At 49.9% G+C, this 20,228-nt stretch overlaps 1 protein-coding gene across 1 annotated transcript in view; it reads left to right on the forward strand.

The window, feature by feature from the left end:
* MBD5 (methyl-CpG binding domain protein 5) overlaps positions 1–20,218 on the forward strand; it is a 28,600-nt gene extending 8,382 nt beyond the window's left edge. Inside the window, exons 4-10 of the mRNA XM_027906221.1 lie at positions 10–2,166; positions 7,815–8,810; positions 9,732–9,964; positions 11,064–12,269; positions 15,427–15,500; positions 16,601–16,676; positions 18,793–20,218. Of these exons, the coding sequence (XP_027762022.1) occupies positions 10–2,166; positions 7,815–8,810; positions 9,732–9,964; positions 11,064–12,269; positions 15,427–15,500; positions 16,601–16,676; positions 18,793–18,864 (4,814 nt within the window). The 3' untranslated portion in view covers positions 18,865–20,218. The remainder of the gene's footprint in view (positions 1–9; positions 2,167–7,814; positions 8,811–9,731; positions 9,965–11,063; positions 12,270–15,426; positions 15,501–16,600; positions 16,677–18,792) is intronic.
* Positions 20,219–20,228: the final 10 nt, after the last annotated feature.

The raw sequence follows: 20,228 nt of genomic DNA on the forward strand, positions 1-20,228 counted from the left end.
TAACACCAGGTGCGACTCCGGTAGTTCCCACTCGAGCAGCCACTCCGCGGTCGGCGAGGAACAAACCGCACGAAGGAATTACAAATTCCGTGATGCCGGAATGTAAGACTCCTTTCAAGCTGATGATGGGGGCATCCAATGCCATGGGGAGGCTGTACGTGCAGGAGATGGCCGGGAGCCAGCAGCCGGAGCTCCATCCCGTGTATCCCAGGCAGAGGTTGGGGAGCAGCGAGCTGGGGCAGAAGTCTCCGTACCGGGGCAGCCACGGCGGGATGCCCAGCCCGGCTTCCTCGGGATCGCAGATCTACGGCGACGGCTCCATCTCCCCCAGGACTGACCCGCTGGGGAGCCCCGACGTCTTCACCAGGAGCAATCCCGCTTTCCACGGGGCTCCCAACTCCAGCCCCATCCACGCGAGCCGGACGCCGCTGTCGCCGCCGTCGGTGATGCTGCACGGCTCGCCCATCCAGTCGTCCTGCGCCATGGCCGGCAGGACTAACATACCTCTGTCCCCCACCCTGACCACCAAGAGCCCCGTCATGAAGAAGCCCCTGTGCGGCTTTTCCGCGGGGATGGAAATGCCGCGAGCGATGTTCCACCACAAACCTCCCCCCCCGCAGGGCCCTCCCCCCCCTCCACCGCCTCCCCCTCCGCCGCCGGCCTGCGCCCTCCAGAAAAAGCCATTGCCATCCGAGAAGGATCCCCTGGGCATCCTGGACCCCATTCCCAGCAAGCCGGCGAGCCAGAACCCCGTGATCGTGCCCCCGTCCCCGTTCCACGCGAGCGCCCACTCTCAGGTACCCGTGATGAATGTAAGCATGCCCCCCGCCGTCGTGCCCCTGCCCAGCAACCTGCCCCTGCCCACCGTCAAACCCGCCCACGCCAACCACGCCCCCCACGGCCAGAGGGTCCAGCACTCCGCCTCCACCTCCCTGTCCCCGTCGCCCGTCACCTCCCCGGTCCACATGATGGGCTCGGGCATGGGCAGGATCGAGGCCTCCCCCCAAAGGTCGCGCTCTTCCTCCACGTCGTCGGATCACGGGAATTTCCTGCTGCCCCCGCTCGGGCCGCAGCCGGCCTGCGGCGGCATCAAGGTCCCTCCCAGGTCCCCGAGGTCGACCATAGGCTCGCCCAGGCCGTCTATGCCATCCAGCCCTTCCACCAAGCACGATGGACTCGGCCAGTACAAGGACATCCCCAACCCGTTGATCGCTGGAATGAGTAACGTACTGAACCCGCCCAACAATGCAGTTTTTCCCGCTGCGTCGGCTGGAAGCGGTTCCCTGAAGAGTCAGCCTGGTTTGCTGGGAATGCCTTTAAACCAGATCCTGAACCAGCACAACGCTGCCTCTTTCCCAGCCAGCAGTTTACTGTCAGCAGCAGCCAAAGCACAGCTAGCAAATCAAAACAAACTCGCTGGTACCAACAACAGCAGCAGTAGCAACTCTGGACCCGTTGCCGGCGGCGGCAACTCCGAAGGACACAGCACTTTAAATTCCATGTTCCCTCCTGCTGCCAACGTGCTCCTCCCCACCACGGAAGGGCAGAGCGGCCGAGCAGCACTGAGAGACAAACTGATGTCTCAGCAAAAGGATCCTCTGAGGAAAAGAAAGCAGCCCCCCACCACGGTGCTGAGCCTGCTGAGACAGTCCCAGTTGGACAGTTCTGGGGTTTCCAAAGCCGGCTCCGATCTGATAAGGAAGCAGAGTCAAAGCTCCTTCCCCATCAGCTCCATGTCGCAGCTCCTGCAGTCCATGAGCTGCCAGAGCTCCCACGTGAGCAGCAATAGTTCCACGGGCTGTGGGAGCTCCGGCCCTGCCCTGCCCTGCTCTGGGAGTCAGATGCATTTCCCAGAGCCCGCCCTGAGCTCCGGAGGCCTCCAGACCCCGCTGGCGCCGGGGCTGCCCCTGCGAGGGGAGGGGCTGCACTGCCACGGCCCCGGCACCGCCTTCGGGCACGGCGCCAGCCCCGGCAGCACCAACCACCTGGCAGGGCTCATCAGCCAGATGCAGGCCGGGGGGAGCTGCGGGATGCTCCCGCAGTCGGGAATGGCTTTAGGAAACTCCTTGCACCAGAACCCACCTCAGGCGCGAATCCAGGCACCCTCGGCCCCGGCCATCGCCAACAGCGTCGGCAGCAGCTGCAACCAGAGCAGCCCTGAAGCAGGTACGTGGCCTCCTGGGGGGATTCCCCTGGGCTTCACCTCTTGGAAAGATGGGATGGCTGGGTTTTAAACGGGTTCCTTCCACGTGTCTGGTTTTTAAACTCGAGTTTCCCGGTGTGAGCAGTTGGTACTCACATGGGAAGGGAAGACTCCCAGCAGCTTTCCAGTGTCTGCAGGGAAGGCACGGAGGGAATCTTCATCAGGAACTGTGGTGACAGGGCACAGGGAATGGCTTCCCACTGCCAGAGGGCAGGGAGAGATGGGATACTGGGAAGGAATTCCTGGCTGGGAGGGTGGGGAGGCTCTGGCACAAGTTGGGCAGAGGAGCTGTGGCTGCCCCTGGATCCCTGGAAGTGTCCAAGGCCAGGTTGGAGCCACCTTGGATAGTGGAAGGTGTCCCTGCCCATGGTCCCTGAGCTCCAAGGTCCCTTCCAACCCAAACCAGTCTGGGATTCTAAACCAAACCAGTGGTAAACGAAAATACATCTCCCTTGTCGTGGACGAAATCATCCTTCCTGTGCCAGCTCCTGCTCCTCTGAACTTCCACACACGCTGCATAAATAAAATCCATACTCTTCTGAACATTCCCACACCTCTTTTGTCACTTCCCCAAATAAACTGGCTGTTTTTTTCCAGCATGCCCTGCTAGTCCAGCCCCAGGTTGGAGTATCCAGGTGGTAACACGTGTTCTTCGCTGCTGCCATTAAAGAGTTGGTGTTATCAGAGACACAGGGAGTCCCAAAATTTGCAAACCAACCCTTTCCAGGGCCAGCACAAGGAAATGCCGAGTCTGGGTTTGCCTTAATGGTGATAATTTTACATGAAGGTGATAATGAGATGGTTGGATAAACTGTGTGTTCAGTTGGAGGAGCGGAGAGAGAGATTTCCTGGTTTGCTCACCCCTGAAGACTTGGAGAGGAAATGGGTTTGCTGCCGTTCCTGTGTCTGGGGTGTTGAAAGATAGGAGGGAAAAAGCTCAAAAATGGGAATTTCACTGGGCTGTTTCTGTTTGAGCAAAGTATGGAAAGGTGGTACCTGTGTGAGTGACAACCCAGCTCACACCAAAGTGACCTCAAGGTGCAGTCGGTCTCTCAATAACCCAAGAACCTGACCTGAATTTCCTGAGCTTCCTCCTTGAAAGTGCAGAGTGGAATCCTATAAAGAACTCATCACACTGACACAGAGGAGATTTCCCGAGGCATTTTTCCTTCTGGAGACTTTGGCCTCCCTCCTGCACGGAGCAAAGGTCTGGCTTTGCACCAGGAGTTTCTCTTCCCTGTGCTTGTATTCCCAGGGATCCTCAGGAAAGCTGGGCAGGAAAAATGCCCCCCCCCCCCCAAACCCGAGCCATGCTCACCATGAGGACACCTCTTTTCTTCTCCTCAGATTGGGGCAGTCCCTAAAATTACACGGGAACCTTCCCCCTGAGTCCCCCCAGGGCTCGGGTGTGGGATCTGTGTCTCATCCACAGGCTGTGGAATTCCAGAGGGGGGCAGTTCTGTTGTGTTTTCCATGAACAACGTGGGAAGCCCCGAGGATTTTGTGTTAATAACGACTTTTAAAAATAAAAGTGAGTCTCCAGTCAGCACTCGGCTCTAGGGTGAAGATGGGAAGAGGAATATTGGGGATTATCCCATCCTGGGGTGTCAGTTTTGGTGCTGGAGCTGCTGAAGGCCCCTGCAAACTGAGTTTTCCAGAGCTGAGTAAGATGTTCTCAGGAACCTCCTGTTCACATTTCAGCTTGTGGCTTTTTTGTTTCCCCCTCTCCTCCCCTCCTCCCTTTGTTTTGAAGTCTTTTAATTGCTAAATCTGTGTCTGTGCCAGCACTCAGAGCAGCTCCTGCCCCAAAAATAGTTCCTGGGAGAAAAAAACAACCGTGAATCCCCACAATTAGCCCAGCTTTTAATTGGATTTTAACCACACGGCCCAAGCTTTGTTATCCTGGCTCTTGTCTTCTCCTTCCAGAGATAATATCTGCAGTTCCCAGGTAATTTTCAGTGGGAGTGTGATGGGATTTATTTAAGGTTTTTTTGTAGGATGTGTCACTGGGTGATGAGTTTTTATTGTAGGTTGGCTCATTTAGGTTTTTTCTTGCTGATAGGGAAGTTGAGGGAACCACAACAACCACAGCAAATAGAAATAAAGGTGATAAGGTGTGAAGATCAGAACATCAGAAGCATGAGGAGTTTACTTGGGCACATTTGGCAAGTAAAGGCTTTATCCTTTTCCCTGGAACTGGGGAAATGCGCAGGATAGAAACATTAAAATAGAATTAAACAGGGAGGAGCTTCTGTCCCTCTCCAGAGGGGTTTATTTTAATGCAGCCAGGATAACTGGGAGTGGAGCATGGCCTTGGAAAACAAGAAGAGGTTGGGGAGACTTGGATTTAATCCACTCAGTGCAGAGGGTCAGCTCAGGGGTGTTAAAAAACAGAACAAACCAAAACAAACTCCACGAAACACATTTTAAAAAAATAAATAAATAAAAAGAGAAGCCGAGTGAATTCCTGGCAAGATAAAAAATGGGATAAAAAATTTAATGGAAGCGGGGGTGCTCCTGGCTGTGTGGACAGCTGAGGAACCCAGGGTTGGGATGTGCAGGAAGGTGGAAGGGGCAGGAATTTCCAGGGCAGGCAGCAGAATTCCCAAGGGCGGCTTTGCAGGAGATCCCAGAGTTGGGCTCATCCCACCAGGAGCAGATCAGCAGGGCTGCTGGTGCCAGGGATGCTGGGCTGGATGGGGAGCAATTCCAGCCCTTGGGAATTCCCTTCAATCTGCTCTTTCACAGAAACATCCCAGGGAAATCAACCTGATATAGGCCCTTTCTTCCCTGAGAACAATCCTTCCTGTGCATCAAAGATGGAATTTTTTCAAATATGTCACATGAAGTGGTGTATTTGAATAAGTGAGCCTATGGATTTGCTTCCCAAAATGGCTGTGGATCTCCTGGAATTCCAGACTCAGTAGAACTTCCTGACTCCCGAGTTCAGAAGAGCATCTGGCACCTGTGTGGGACTTGTTGTGGCTGAGAAAAATTCCTTTTTAAACTGAAATAACCCCTGGACAGGATGCCAAGCAGCTCCTCCTCTGATTACAAAGCCAGTTGAGATGTCCTATGGATTTTGGGGCCATAGCAAATTCCAGAGGGGCTTTTCCCTGCTCGGGAGCCGTGACAAGGGATCGCTGCTCTTTCAATCTGCACCTTCTTTTCCTCTGTTATTATTTCTGGGGAGAGGAAAGGGATCCTTTTTCTATTCAAATGAGAGCTGTAGAGAACAGGGGAGAAATGTTCTCTGCTTTTTTAGACACAGATTGGGGTTTTCTTGTGTTGTTTTATCTCTCAAAATTCCAATTTCCCAGTAACTCCCAGTCTTTGATTTCACCAGACCCTTCCCTGTTTGGTGTTTAAGTGCCATACATACAATTTCCTAGGAATTTACAGTGATAAAAGTTAAAGGATTGGTGAAAAATAACAACAAAACAATGCAGAAAGGTGAGCTTTGTTAAGTGGAGAAAAACTGAATTAATTCCCTGGGGATTTCCTGTACATATTTAGCTCTTCACCATCCCAAAATATTCCTAAGTGGTACCAGTGGGCAAATCCAACCCTTTCCAGGGGGAGGAGGGGGGGGGGTTATTGAAGGAAATAATGCTTTTTATGGAATTTTTGGCAGTGAAGTGTTTCAGTGAAGTGCCACAGGTGAGCCCAGAAATCATGTAGGAAAAATTCAGAATTCAGAAGAGACAGGGGGAAGAAGAGCCAGCAATCAATCAGCTGTTAAATATTTTTTTTTTTTAAGCCTAATTTTAAGGATCTCTGTTGTCCTAAAAACAGTCTGGGGCTTTTTGCCCTCCCCCCAAGATTTTGGGGCCGACATTCCAGTTACTTTGTTGTAAGTGTGAAAAACCTGTGAGGATTGAAGGCACAGTAACACCCTGGGGTGTTCGTGGGCAGGGAGGTAAATATTTCACAGCAGAGCACATTCCACGAGGATGGGGAGCTGCACAGGAGGCAATTTCAGGTTTTTAACTGGCCCTGCAGGAGGATTTTTTTAATTTATTGGTCCGTTTTTTGTGTTTCTCCTGTGCAGGATCTCGATAAGGACAAGGACTGACAGCACTTGGTGCTCAAATGCTGAGTTATGGCTCCTTGGGAATTGGAATTGGAATTGGAATTGGAATTGGAATTGGAATTGGAATTGGAATTAGCCCCTGTAATAAAGGGGATGCCAGATAACCATCTGAAATGTTTTCCATTCCCAGCAGAAAAGGGGGAATACAGTGGTTAAAGTGCACAGCTCCTGGTTCCCAGTGCACAGGGAAGGGGTGGAAAACTCGAACAGGAGTGTGTCTGGGAGTTTGAATCCTGCGAGGTGGATTTTCCACCAGTCACTGCTCTGGGAAAGGAAAGGCCCTGAGAGTCACTGATTTAACAGCATCCCACCCTTGCAGACTCCGTGGGATGTAACTTGGGATGTTCTGAAAATGCCCAGTGGGAAACAAAGGTCCGAGTCCTTCACAGCCCTGTTTTAGGGATCGTTTTTATTCCACGAATTCCAGCAATGTGTTCTTGACCACTGAAATACTAAAATACGTAATGGGGAGTTTCTCACAGAGAAAGTAATTGCATCGTGTTATTTACAGTATTGTTTTCCCATTGGTGTGCTTCAACTGCAGTCTTTCAGGAAAACATGTGTGTAGTTATAACCAGGGAACCTTTTTTGTCCTGTTTTATTTATTTTGGAGGTGTTACCAGAGGCTCCAGCACCGGGTGACAGCAGGATGGGTGCTCTGGGAGGTGACAACCTCCTCTTGTAGTTGGTTTTCGTGGATCTGCACCCTTAGATTTGTCCTTGGCTTGAATAATCTCTGGGCAGTTTGTCCAATTAGCAGCTTTTAATTTGCTCTCCCTGCCTGGAAATGCACTTGTCATGAAACCCCTTAAGGAAAAAAAAAAAAAATATCAATATTTTGTACTTCAGCTTCGCTGAGGGGGTGTAAAGATACCCAGATAAACTTTATTACTCTTTCTTTGTAACTTTTTCCTGGTAAATTTACCCGGTTGCTCTTTGTTTTCATACCAAGTGATGGATTCGATTTGACCACCCCAATCCACGTTTTTTTCTGCATGAATCACTGGGGGCTGTGAATGCCAACAGAGCTGGATCAAAATGTATTTTACTCATTCGATTCATTGTGTATTTTAATTTGGGAGTCCAGGATAATACTTTGATAATAATTTCAAATCCAGAAGCCCACAAATCGAATGGAAACGGAGGCAGATCGTGTTTTCACACTCTTGCATCCAACATCATCCGTGGTGCCTCTCCCAGGTGGTTCATCCCAGACTGGGCCACAACTGGCTGCGTTACGTTCTGGTTGCTTTGGGGTTTGTGCTGATGGATGAAATCCTGGTCTATCCCCATCAAAGCCCTGCAGGGGAAGCACAAGTTCAGTAATTCCCGGCGGGGGTTTGGAGCAGCTGGTGGCAGATCCATCCGTATTTTTACGAGTACTCCAGTCTGGGTGCTCCAGGCGTGTTTTTTTCCCGCGTGTGGGTGTCACACACTGCTGGTTTGGGCAGCTGTGGGGCTTGGCTGTGCGTCCAGGAGGCAGAGCTCCGTTAACAGTCGGGTTGCTTTGTGTTCCAGGGGGTTCGGGGCCGTCCTCGTCCATCGCCATCGCCGGCGCCAGCCAACCCGCCATCACCAAGACGACCTCTGTGCTGCAGGACGGCGTCATCGTCACCACAGCGGCCGGGACCCCCCTCCAGCAGGGCCAGCTGCCCGTGGGCACCGAGTTCCCCTTCCCGGGCCCCGAGGCGCCCCTGCCCTTCGCGCAGAGCGGCGGTGCCGGCAGCAACCTGCCCCCCGCCCTGCACCCCAACCTCCTCAGCTCCCTGCCTCTCTCTCTGCCCGTCAATCAGCAGCAGCTCCTAAACCAGAACCTCTTAAATATCCTGCAGCCTTCGGCGGGAGAAGGCAAGTCCGAGGTCAACCTCAACCCTTTAGGTTTCCTCAACCCGAATGTAAACGCTGCGTTAGCTTTCCTCTCCGGTGACGTGGACGGGCAGGTGTTGCAGCCCGTGCACTTCCAGCTGCTGGCGGCCCTGCTCCAGAACCAAGCCCAAGCCGCTGCCATGCTCCCCGTGCCATCCTTCAACGTGACCATCTCGGATTTGCTGCAGCAGCAGAACCCCCCCGCGCCCTCGGTGGCGCAGCCGCCGGCCCCCCCCGAGCCCCTTCCCGACGGCTCCAGGGTGGAGACCCTCCTGCCCAACCCCATTCCCGGCTTTCCGGGCGCCGACGCGGCTCCCAACCCCCTGCTCCTGCCCGCCGGCTCCGCGCCCTCGGCGCTCATGGCCCTGAACCCCCAGCTGGTGGGGGGTGTCCTGAACTCCGCCGGCCACCCCGAGGTTTCCATTGCCACCTCCTCCCAGGCCACCGCCACCACCACCACCACCACGTCCTCGGCGGTGGCAGCTCTGTCCGTGTCGGCGCTGGGGGGTGGCACGGCCGTGGTGTCCATGGCAGAAACCTTGCTGAACATATCTAATAGTGCTGGGAGCGCTCCTGGGCCGGCCAAACTCAACAGTAACTCTGTGGTGCCACAGCTCCTTAACCCTCTGCTGGGGACGGGCCTGCTTGGTAAGTCCGCTTTCTCTCCCAAGTACCAAAGGAAATTTCAAATAAACAATAAATAAAGTGAAGAGGGTTGGGGAGGGGGAGCTTTGGATTCCAGTTTCTGTTTGCGAGAACTCCGCTTTGCCGTCCTTTCTCTTTGTGTGTGTGTGTGTGTTACAGCTTGTCTGTCGAGAGAGACTGTTCTGGTGGGAGATTTAAAGCAAATTCTGCTTGGAAGTTCTCAGCGTTTAACACTGATTTGGGGAATTATTAATTCTGCCACCTAGACCTGCTGTAAGCACGGGAAAATCGTGTGAGCACTTGTTTCACTGCTCAAGGAGCAGCAGCTCAGGAGCCTCCCTGGGTGCAGAGTGTGGCAGCACAGGGTTAGTGGGAGGAGCTGTGCAGGACCAACATCCCCCCCAAAAAAAGTGATTAAAAACCCCTTAAATACAAGATTTTTTTTTTTTTTTTGATCCTGGGTGATGATTCTTTGGTTCTTTTTACCAAAAATATGCTTTTTACCAAAATTAGTGCTTCTTTGTGTGATCTGTGCGTCTAATTAAATGGGAGGAATTAAATAGTGGCAAACAGCTGATAAAGTATTTTAACTTCCATATTTAACTTAGTGCCCCCATACTGACCTGCTGGTTGGCTACAGTGAACTCAGCCCTACCTGGCATTTGCCATGTAAAATACAACTAACTGACCAGTGATTCTGCAAATTCTGGAAATTTTAAGGGAAACGTGAGCTTTGAGTTAAAAAAAAAAAAGAGACAAACTAACAAATGGATATATTTTTAGCTTCAGTGTGTGGGAGGCTGGAGGGCGGCGGGGTTGTTGGACAGAGGCATTTGCAGCAGTCACTTCAAACTGGAGTCCAGGACATTCCTGCTGGAGCCTGGGAATGGCTGTGACTCGTGTGTGCCTGTGTTTGGGTTGCAGGTGACATGTCATCCCTCAACACTACTCTGAACAACCATCAGCTGAGTCATCTCCAGTCGCTCCTGAACAACAATCAGATGTTTCCTCCAAATCAGCAGCAGCAGCAGCAGCAGCAGCAGCAGCAGCACCTTCTCCAGGGCTACCAGAACGTGCAGGGCTTTCAGGGCCAGCCCCAAATCCCTGGCCCAGCCAACAACCCCAACCCCATGGCATGTCTGTTCCAGAATTTCCAGGTAGGAAGCCCAAGGAAAGCAATGTTCAAACAAACCTGCAGCTCCCAGGAGACGTCCCCCAGGGTTTGGGTTGCTTTGCTGATTAAGGCAACATGATCCGTATAAATTACATCTATACACTGTATACATTTTACTCTCTCGCTGTGGGTTTTGCAAATCAGTAACAATTTGATGGAAATTTTATACCTTTCCCTGCAGGAATCGGGTCCAGTTTCCTTGGAAAGAGTTATGCTGCATGCATTGAAAAAAATGTGCTATTTCTGTGCTGACAATGCTATGAATTTTTAGCAAAACTCTTTTCCATTGTGCAGGAATGATCATAAATTCCCATTCAGCCCATTCTGGTAATTCAGCAGTGAGAAATAAATACTGCAACCTCTTCACAGTAATTAGAAACTTAATGAGTTATTGTAGGTGCCTGTGTGTGCCAGTCCTCTTGTATTCCCACTGCAATTTCATGGAAGGGCTGTTGGATTCTGCAGCCTGAAGGAAACAGGGATTACAGTGAATGCACAGTGACAAACTGTGAATTTTGGGTAGCTTTAGCTGAGTGGTTTTTTGCACCAGATGCCCAGTTACAGAAATGATGGTCGTGGTAAGCAGTTAAAGGGGCTCTTGGAATGTTTTCCTGTTGTTCTTTGCAGTGTTTTGTTACTCAGCAGCGCCTGGGGGGCTGTGTCATGTCGAGGTGTCCAGTTTGATCCACAAGGCAAAGTCTGAGGGCAGTGGGTCTGATTTCCTCTAAATTAGGGGTTTTTTTTGTTTTCCCTCTGCCTTGTTCTGCGTTTAACTTCATAACTGATATTCAATCAAAATAAAATGGTGTCCTGTGAGGAACAGTCACCCTGGGCACCACCCTGGGGGTTAATTAAAATGAGACCGAGTTTGTCTGTTGAAGTAGTTGTGGAGTTGTGTCTCTCTGGAGACATTCCAACCCCACCCGGACGAGTCCCCGTGTCACCTGCTGCAGGTGACCCTGCCTTGGCAGAGGGATTGGTCTGGATGATCCCCAGAGGCCCCTCCCAATCCCAGCCCCTCTGTGATTCCATGGAAGGTTAATCCAGCCTATCACCTCCCCCCTTGTGCTCTCCTTCCCCAGGTGAGGATGCAGGAGGACGCCGCGGTCCTGAACAAGAGGATGATCCCGCAGATGGGAATGGCGCCGGTTCCCGAGGGCTCCGGCGCGATGCTCCCTCCCTTCCCGGAGCCCTCCTGTGAGCTGCAGCCCCGGGCAGAGCCCCCCCTGGGGCAGCAGCCCAAGGACGCCGTGCCCGCGGGCGGCCCGGGGGACCCGTCGGTGGACGCCATCTACAAGGCGGTGGTGGACGCGGCCAGCAAGGGGATGCAGGTGGTGATCACCACGGCCGTGAGCGGCACCACCCAGATGAGCCCCATCCCAGCCCTGAGTGCCATGAGTGCCTTCACAGCCTCCATCGGGGACCCCCTGAACCTCTCCAGCGCCGTCAGCGCCGTCATCCACGGCCGCGGCGTGGCCGTGCCCGAGCACGAGGGCAGGGCCCGGAGCGCCCGCGCCGCGCGCGGCCCCAAGAACGCCGAGCACGGCAAGAACCCCGCCGAGGGCGAGGGCTACGAGTACTACAAGGCAGCCAGCTGTAACACCCCCAAAAAACAGTGGGAAGGGGAGCAGAGCCCGGCGGGCGAGATAAGCAGGTGGAAGTGCGAGGAGTTCCTGGAGCACTCCCACCTCCACGGCAGCCCCTGCCACGAGAGGCCCAACAACGCCTCGGCCCTGCCCCTGCTGCCCGCCGAGCAGCACCAGCCCCTGGCGCCGCAGAGGAACTGCCAGGGCGACAAGGCGCTGGAGGAGAACTTCAGGTATAACAATTACAAAAGAACTCTGCTGAGCTTCAAGGACAGACTGGAGAACACTGTGGAACGCTGTGCACACATCAACGGGAACAGGCCGCAGCAGGGCAGGGCCTTCGGGGACCTGCTGAGCGCTTCCAAACACGACCTGGGTCTGGAAGAGCAATCCCCCAGCTCCTCCAATAGCTTGGAGAGCTCCCTGGTGAAAGACTACATCCATTACAATGGAGATTTCAATGCCAAAAGCATTAACGGGTGCGTGCCCAGCCCCTCGGATGCTAAAAGCATCAGCAGCGAGGAGGACCTGAGGAACCCCGACTCGCCTTCCTCCCACGAGCTCCTCCACTACAGGCCAAGGACGTTCAACGTGGGCGACTTGGTCTGGGGCCAGATCAAAGGACTCACTTCATGGCCTGGGAAGCTGGTGAGGGAGGAAGAAGTTCACAATTCATGTCAGCAGAACGCTGAGGAGGGGAAGGTATATTTACATATCTCTGCACATCTCTCTCCCTCTCTCTCTCTCTCTCTCCCTGCACGTGCCCGCCAGAGCGTCGGCATTTTAGTCTCGGGCTCTTGTTTTAGCAGCACAGTTTGGGTTTTTTTCCTCACCTGTAGCTCGTAGGACCGAATTCCCCCGTGGTTCCCCCTAAGAAACTGCTGCCAGCTGCCCTCAGACAGGTTAGATTTGGGATTCCCTAAATCTGCTGCGCACAGAAAAGTGGTGTTACCGAGAAAAGGCTCTCGCTTCCGTTGTGTGTTCAGTCAAGTGTGTGGCTGTGTCAAAACCTGGGGTGAAAATACCTAAAAGTGTTGGAAGTGCAGAAAAAGGAGAAGTGATCCAATCAGCAGGAGGAGTGTGGGGTAAGGGAGATCTTGCTGGTTGGCGCAGAGGAAAGGCACACGCGTTTTCAGCGTCTCCAGCATGAAAGGAGGTTTGGATCATCTCTCAGGAGTGAGGAAATTTGCTCTTTCCTGCTGAAATCCTTTTTTATTGCGTTGGCAGATCGTGTGCTTGTTGGGGAATAGCCAGAAAATGCACTTATCAAGGAGTTATTGGTTCCCTTATTACAGTAAATATTTCCAAGTCTGGTCCCCACTACTTGGATAACATTTTATCTTTGTACTTCTTATAAAATAATTCATTCAGGAGAGCTTCAGTCTCCCTTTGCAGGTGACAGCATTCCAGAGCTTGTCCTGGTGCAACTCCATCCCAGCCCAAACCAGAGCTCAGTCCTTGGGATGGTCACACCCCCAAATTTCCAGACAGTTTGTGCAGTGTAGGCACAGGAGAAGACCCCAAATTAGTAAAGCTTAAACAAAACTGGAAAAATCAGAGGTGCAATATCCCCGTCCCCTGTAAATTAGGAGCACAGTTCCTGCTCTCCCATATTCCCAGTGTTTATGTATTAACTTCCAGATATGTATCCATATTTCTGACTGGTATAATTGTGCTTGGTACAACCGAAGAGTTTTGGGGTTTAGAACTTCTGTGAAGAGGTGAATTCATTTTGATTTCCGTTCCTTGGCCATCTCGAGTCTCCTCCCCGGGTTTGGGGACGCTGGAGTGTGTTGTTGCTCCGTGCAGAGCTGCCTCCTTTATTGCTGGGGGGGGTTTCTGTGCATTCCGTGGATATTGGGTGAGAGGAATTCAGTGGCACCCGTTCCACTGAGTGCTGAAGCACAAAAAACAGGGAAGCGAAGCCTGGGAATGCTCATAACAAGGTACCGCTTGAAGTCCCTCGCCAGGAAGTCGTGGATCACCTCTGGCATCAGAAGACCTTTAATTGAATTGGTTTAAATTTAAAAAATGATTTAAAAAGTGTGTGTGATCGTCCCCATCGAGAAGCACAGAGCGAGCGGCCACTCCAGAGGGCAGGAGTTTGGGGTGAAAGGTGGGATAAAGAGGGGAGGGAAAAAACCCACACCAAACCAAGAGAAATAACCTGGAAAGCCAAAAAGAAACTACCTGTGAAACCAAATGGTCTTTTCTAGTCTTACAGGTGTGACTTACCCCCCCCATCTGTGTGTATAGTTTAGTGTTGCAGTGGTTTATTGTTGCTCCTGATTCTCTTATTACTGGTTGTTATTACTGATATTAATAATTATTAATTATTACTCTGGCAGGCTTGCTTTGGATGCCCTGTTTTGTAGTAATTTGATACTTCTTTAAAAAAAGAAAAAAAAAAAGTGGTTTTTAATGTGTAACCATCACAAAATGCCAATAATGAGACACCTTTTTTGTTGCTGAACACAAGTCCTTTGTTACCCAAACATGATATTAATTCTTTATGATCTTATTTCCCCCTGAACCTTCTGGTCTGTCTCGTGGCAGGTGTTTGCAGCCCCCAGCAGGTTGTTCCTTAGGCACACGTGGAAAGGGATCATTCCCTTCCTTAGGAAAGCTGCCCCAGTAGATTCCGCTTCTTCCCTGTGCATTTGTGTCCTTCCAGAATCCAGCGAGGAGAGGAATTACTGGAAGTATTTGCATCAAAAGTGAGCACAGTTTTAAGGGGGAAAACGCTCCAGTTTGTGGCATAATTGAACTGAATTCCTGCAGATCGAGTTCTCTCCTCCCCACGTGCAGATTCCTCCGTTAGTGGCTCCTGGAATTATTCCCCAATTTCATCAGCACGGGCCTGAGTCCAGATTTGGGGAATTGGGTCTAAACTTGTATTTTTAGAGTTTTTTGACAACCTGCTCACTCGTTGACTTCCCCTTGTCACTCCAGACATCAGTCCCGTGGGGAGTATAAATTATTTAGGAACTGAAAAGGCTGAGCTGGGAGGGAATTTGCATTTCTGTCTCATTTTTGGGTTGTGCAAACTTCATAAATTTGTATTTGTGGAGTTGATTTTCCCGTTGTCAGAACACAAAGGCTGTACTTTTAACAAAGCAAATGCTGGGCCGGGTCCTTGCTGAGTTAAAAAATACCCATCAAGGTGCAGCAAAGAGAAAAAAAAAGAGTTCAGCCACTGCTTTTCCTTAGGGTGGTGTGCCATAAATCCTGATTTGGTGGCTTCCACAAGCAGAAATTGCTTGAGCCAGATGAAAATAGTTAAGTGGGCTCCTGTTTTGAGAATGCGAATGTTGAAATCGCAGAGATGATCTAATTAATTATCCTCTTGCTTGTGTTGCTTGCACTGGGCTGAACTGGTACCCACTGCTTAAAATATCCACAATTTAAATGTCCAGTTCTGCTTGGCCCTTGCCCAGATCCATCCCTGACTCAGCAGGTTGCTAAAGGATGTTCTTAAACTGAAAAAAAAAAAAAAAAAAAATTAACAGATTTTAGGACAAACAAACAAATTTTTAGCGAGGAGCCGTGGATTCCTTAAGGCACAAATAAAGCTTTTCCTCTGGAATAGGAAATGGATTTGGCCTTAAATTTTCCACCCAGAAACGGGAAGGGGATGGAAACACTTGGGTGTTGATCAACACTTGGGTGCTGATGATTCCCCTCAGTTTGGTCTCCCCAGTTTTGCCTGGTGGTTTGAAACCCTAATATTTATAAATATGAGTGAGGGGGTGGCAGAGCTGCTGCCCCTCCCTGGTTTTTGGGGCTGAATCCCAGAGAAGGTGGTGGTCGATGCTCCCAGGTGTGGGTAACGTGCTTTGGTGTTCATCCCTTCACTCAGGTGGAGCCAGAGAAGCTGAAGACACTAACAGAGGGGCTGGAGGCCTTCAGCCGAGCCAGGAAAAGGAACAGGAAGTGAGTAAATCCTCCTCCTTTCCCGGGAAAACACCATCACACTGGGTTTTTGGTTTTTTTTGTTAATTCTCTGATTCCTCGTGCTGGTTCTGAGAGCCACAGGCTCACCCCAAGATCTGGGATATCAGGATTTTTGGTGCCTTTCCTCACAGTTCCAGGAGCCCCTGTGGAATGTCGTCCTGCTTGTGGGAGCTTTGTGGGGCAGGGGGGGGAATTCCTGATTTTCTAGTTTTTACCCAAAAATTGAGCTGTGGTGACCAAATAACGCTTTTTAACCAGCTCTGCCCTTCTCTCCTCCCTCCTGCCCCAGCACAGGTGTGTTCAGAGAAACTCCCTTTTTATTCAGGTGGTTTGTAGGGGTTTATTTGGAGAAATTCCCGTTATTTCCCGTTGCTGGGCAGCGTTTTAGGATTTGGGGGGGCCTGGCTGTGCAGAGCTCTGGGTCAGGCCTGGAGGAGCTGGGGGGGGTTTATCTTCCTTTTTAGCTTTTAATGAAAATACAAGGATAGAAACAACGTGGGACAGCAAAATACTGGGATACGAAGCATCAGGATAGAGAAAAACAGGAAAATTTTTGAGTTTTTGGGGAAAAAAAAACCCTCTGGACGTTTCTAAAAGGATGACAAAGCAGAAATTGGGATTGGGTTTGTTCTGTGGTGCTGCTGCTTATTTGCCGTGGCAGGGAAAATGTGTCCCTTAAATCCATGTGAGAATTCCAGGTCAGTTCTCAGTGGGCTGAAAGGGATTAAATCCTTCTCCCTCTTCCCCTCCTTTTAAGGTGTGAGCTTTGCTTTTATTTAGATGTCACTTTTATACTTAAGAGAAGTGATTTTTTTATGCCAAATAGGCAGTTCTGGGGGTGGTTTCCTCCAGGATCATCCCTATTTAAAGTCAGAAGGATATTTAACTTTTCTTCAGCCATTCCAACACGAGCTTCCCTTCCCATAATATCATCCAGAGGTCTGACCTTCCTCCCTGTGCTCCAACAGCCCGGGGAGGCTCCACAGTTCCAACATTCCCAAGGAGTTTATCCTTCATTTTTAAGTTTTTTTTGTGTGTGTTATTCACAATTACTGACGCTTTCTTTCCCCCCCTCCTAGGAGTGGAAAGCTAAATAACCATTTAGAAGCTGCTATACACGAGGCCATGAGTGAACTAGACAAAATGTCTGGGAATGTAAGTTCCTTTCCCTCTGCAAATCCTCCCCTTTCCCTGTGTCCCTGCTCCTGTCCCCGAGGGAAGGTTGGCTGGGCTGGTTCCTGCCACGTTCTGTTGCTCTTTCCTGCAATAATGGGGAATTTTCAGTGTTTCTCCTGCATTAAAGGACATTTTGCAAATGTCAGGCTTTTTTTTGACAAGAGGTTTCCACACCGGAGCTTGATAATTTGGGATCGGTTCCAGTCCCACTCCTATTCCAGGGGGGTTTCTCTGACTAAGGACTCAAAATCAGGCTCATTTGTTTCTCAGTTTGAGGAGAAACCACCTTTGAAAGGATCATTCCTTGCATGTAAAACCCTTGGAATAAAGTTTTCCTCATGGGAAATCAAAGGTATTGCCCTGAAAGGTAAGTTTTAAAAACAAATATTTCTAATATCACATCCAACAGTGGGTTTTCTTCCCTAATTCACTGTTATTATCTCAGCCCAGAGTCCTCCTGATGTATATTTTAGTTTATACAATGTCCTTATCTTCATATTTAATTGCAATTTTATTGGAGGCACTTAAAAATTTAAAAAAAAAAATCTACCATAGCACGTGCAACCTCCCAGATCTTATAATTAGTAATTAATTATGCAAATAATCAATTGAAACATGTTTGAACACGGGGAATAAAAGGCCTTTTTGCTGATATTCAGTGCTCAGAGCTGAAGATGTGTGGGTAGTGTGTGTTTGGAAGTGAGGGTGACACCTCAGGGGAGCTTCTGGAGGAGAAAAAAGGAAATTATATATGTATATATCAGAATATTCTTTTTCCTTTATATGCATATATAATCAATATATTATATATATTATATATGTGCATATATAAGGATATAGATTTTTTCTTTGTATATATTTATATTTAATATATATTATATCCTTTACAGTTATAATAATGACTGCAGCACAGAGCTGATTTCAGAGCCACCAAGGAATATTAAATAAGTTTTCCCGTAGCTTTTAGAGGCTGCTGGAAGTAAGAACCAAATCAAATGTTTTGCTTAAAGTTCTGAATTTTAGAAAGTGGGATTTGAGCTTTGATTTGATTTTGCCTCCTGTCTTTGGAAGGAGCAGGAAAGCAGGATCTGGGACGGTTAAATCGGGGAGATGGGGTCGGGCTGGACCCTCCTGCTGACACCTTTTCCACGTGTAAATCCAGGAACACTGAAAGCTGCTGGGCATTGTCACTGCTGGGGGTGGATTTGCTGAGCTGGTGTCTCTGTCACCCCAAACTGATGCACCTGGGTGTCAGGGCAGCCTCTTGATTTATATTTTAATTATCCAGGCCCGGAACTCGTGCTCAGCCTTCATTTCCATACAGATCATCCTTCCTAGAAACACTCCCAGGAATCAGCACTTCTCTTTTTAGTGACTTGCATTTTTTTTTTTTTCCAGCTACTACAGCTCAGGCATCAGTCAGTTGGAGATGAAAACATGTGGGATCCTCAGCTGCAGGAGGGATTCCTGCTGGCAGAGCCAGAGCAGAGGCAGGGAATGTCGGGGGGCTGGAGGAGCTGGGGAGGGCCCGGGAGCTGCTGCAGGATCAGATCCTGCTCTTGGGAAGCTGCAGCTGCTGCCAACAGATGGTGGTGGTGGAATTCCACACCAGGCCCCAGCCTTCCTCCTCCTCCTCCTCCTCCTCCTCTCCCACTTGTTTTGCTCCCAGATCAGTCCAGCACTTGGCTCAGAGCTGAGCGTTCGCTTTTAAACATGGGATGAGGAGTTCGCTGATGATTCCCTAATAACACAGCACCCTGGGCTGGACTGCCCTGGCTTTCCCTGGCGTCAGCATTTCCTCACCTGCTTCCCCCCTCGTGGCCCTTGTCCTGACAGGGTCTCCAGGTTTGCCAATGGCAACCTGACAGGGTTGCAGTCTGACAGAGCTGCAGGTCCTGGTTTTGTGGTTTCCCAGCCACTGCACCTGCAGCCTTTTCCTCCCAGTTCCTCAAAGTTCCTGAAGTTCTTTAGCTGAGGCTCCTGTGCAGCTGGGAATTATTAATCCCTGTTTGGTCCCAGCCCCACAGTCAACCCCATAGCTCCTTCACCCTCTCCCCTCTGTCCTTTGCTAACCTGTGGATATCCTTGTTTTTAGGTCCACCAAATCCCGCAGGGAGACAGACAAGTGAAGCCTCCAAAACTCAAGAGGAGGAAGATCTCCAGATAACATTGAATGTCTTTGTTACTGGTCCAGTGCTTGTGGAAGTGAACACTGAGTCCATCTGTAGGTATTGCTCTAGGCTGGTGCATCACTATTTATGTGGGGACAGCTCGATGCCAGCGGGGCACACGCCGGGCAGTGGGACAAGATTTGGGATGATCAGGAGGGATAGAAGTTGCTGGAGAAGCCAATCAGAAATCTGGAATGGTTGCAGTAACGATGTCAGATGATTACTGAAAAAAAAAAAAAAATTTTTTTTTTTTTCTATGATACTAAAAATTGTGATTATAAGAAATAGTCCAAATGTTTCTGAGAAATTTTCCTTGTGTATATAGATAATACAGAATTTCCTGGTGATATCTGAACTGTAAATATTGTACAATATTGTCATGTACAAGCGTACCTAATGCACACTTTATCTTTTATTGTACAAAAAATAGTGTACAAAATTCTTTGGTTTCTATTGAGTACACATACAAGAGACTACCAGTGTAAAGTGATAAATAAAAATACAGCCTAAATGCTTTTATATGATAATGTAAAAGATGCTGTTTTTGTATTTAACAGCAGAGAGAAGGCATGATTATGTAATACCTTAATTCTGACATCCCCTTCACGCCACTGAGTGTTCATGGATCCTGTCTGTTTGGAGTGGACCGTGCCTGGAAGTGCTGTTGCTCCACGCAGGTCCCCGCCAGGAGAGCGCAGGTTCCTCCTGGGATGTGGGATCAGAGCTCTGATGGAGAATCCCGAGGCTGCAGCCATCGGTTGCGTTTGCTTTCCGTAGCTTTTCCGGTAGGACGCTGTAGGTTTGGCCGAGGAGGAGGAGGAGGAAGGAGCAGTAGGAGGCCTGTTCTGGTCGAGCATTTCCTTAGGTGAGGTCTCAGAGCCACCCGAGGAACCAACCGGTCGATTACCCCCCCCCACCCCGGAACACTGACCCCCCCTAGATCGTTAATTAGCTGAAAGTCTCTAAGTTCATTAACCCTGCAGGGGGGCAGAGGCCCTGCCTGGAGGAGGGAGCAGTGCTGAGTGCAGTTGGTGTGGCAGCAGGATGGAAGGGCAGTGCTCTGGAAAAGGCAGTCCCGGCATCCCTCCCTCAGTGTTACAACACAAAAACAAGTTAAGGGTGGCTTAACAAAACTTACGAGCAGCGGTGATTTTTGTCAGTATTATGTAACATATCAGATTTATTTTATTTAAAAAGAATTATTTATACCATTAACAGATTCTTATATATATTAATGTGGCTGAAATGCGCAGGTTAAGTCTATTAACCAAATTATTTATGTTATATTAAGTGAGAAATGTGAAACCTATGTAGAAAAGAAGAAGAAATTAATACACTACAGATTGAAAAGTCTAAAGCT

The sequence above is a fragment of the Empidonax traillii genome, unplaced genomic scaffold (assembly GCF_003031625.1).
Source record: "Empidonax traillii isolate 1590-97213 ecotype Southwest subspecies unplaced genomic scaffold, ASM303162v1 scaffold1261:size185688, whole genome shotgun sequence".
Taxonomy (NCBI): Eukaryota; Metazoa; Chordata; class Aves; order Passeriformes; family Tyrannidae; genus Empidonax; species Empidonax traillii.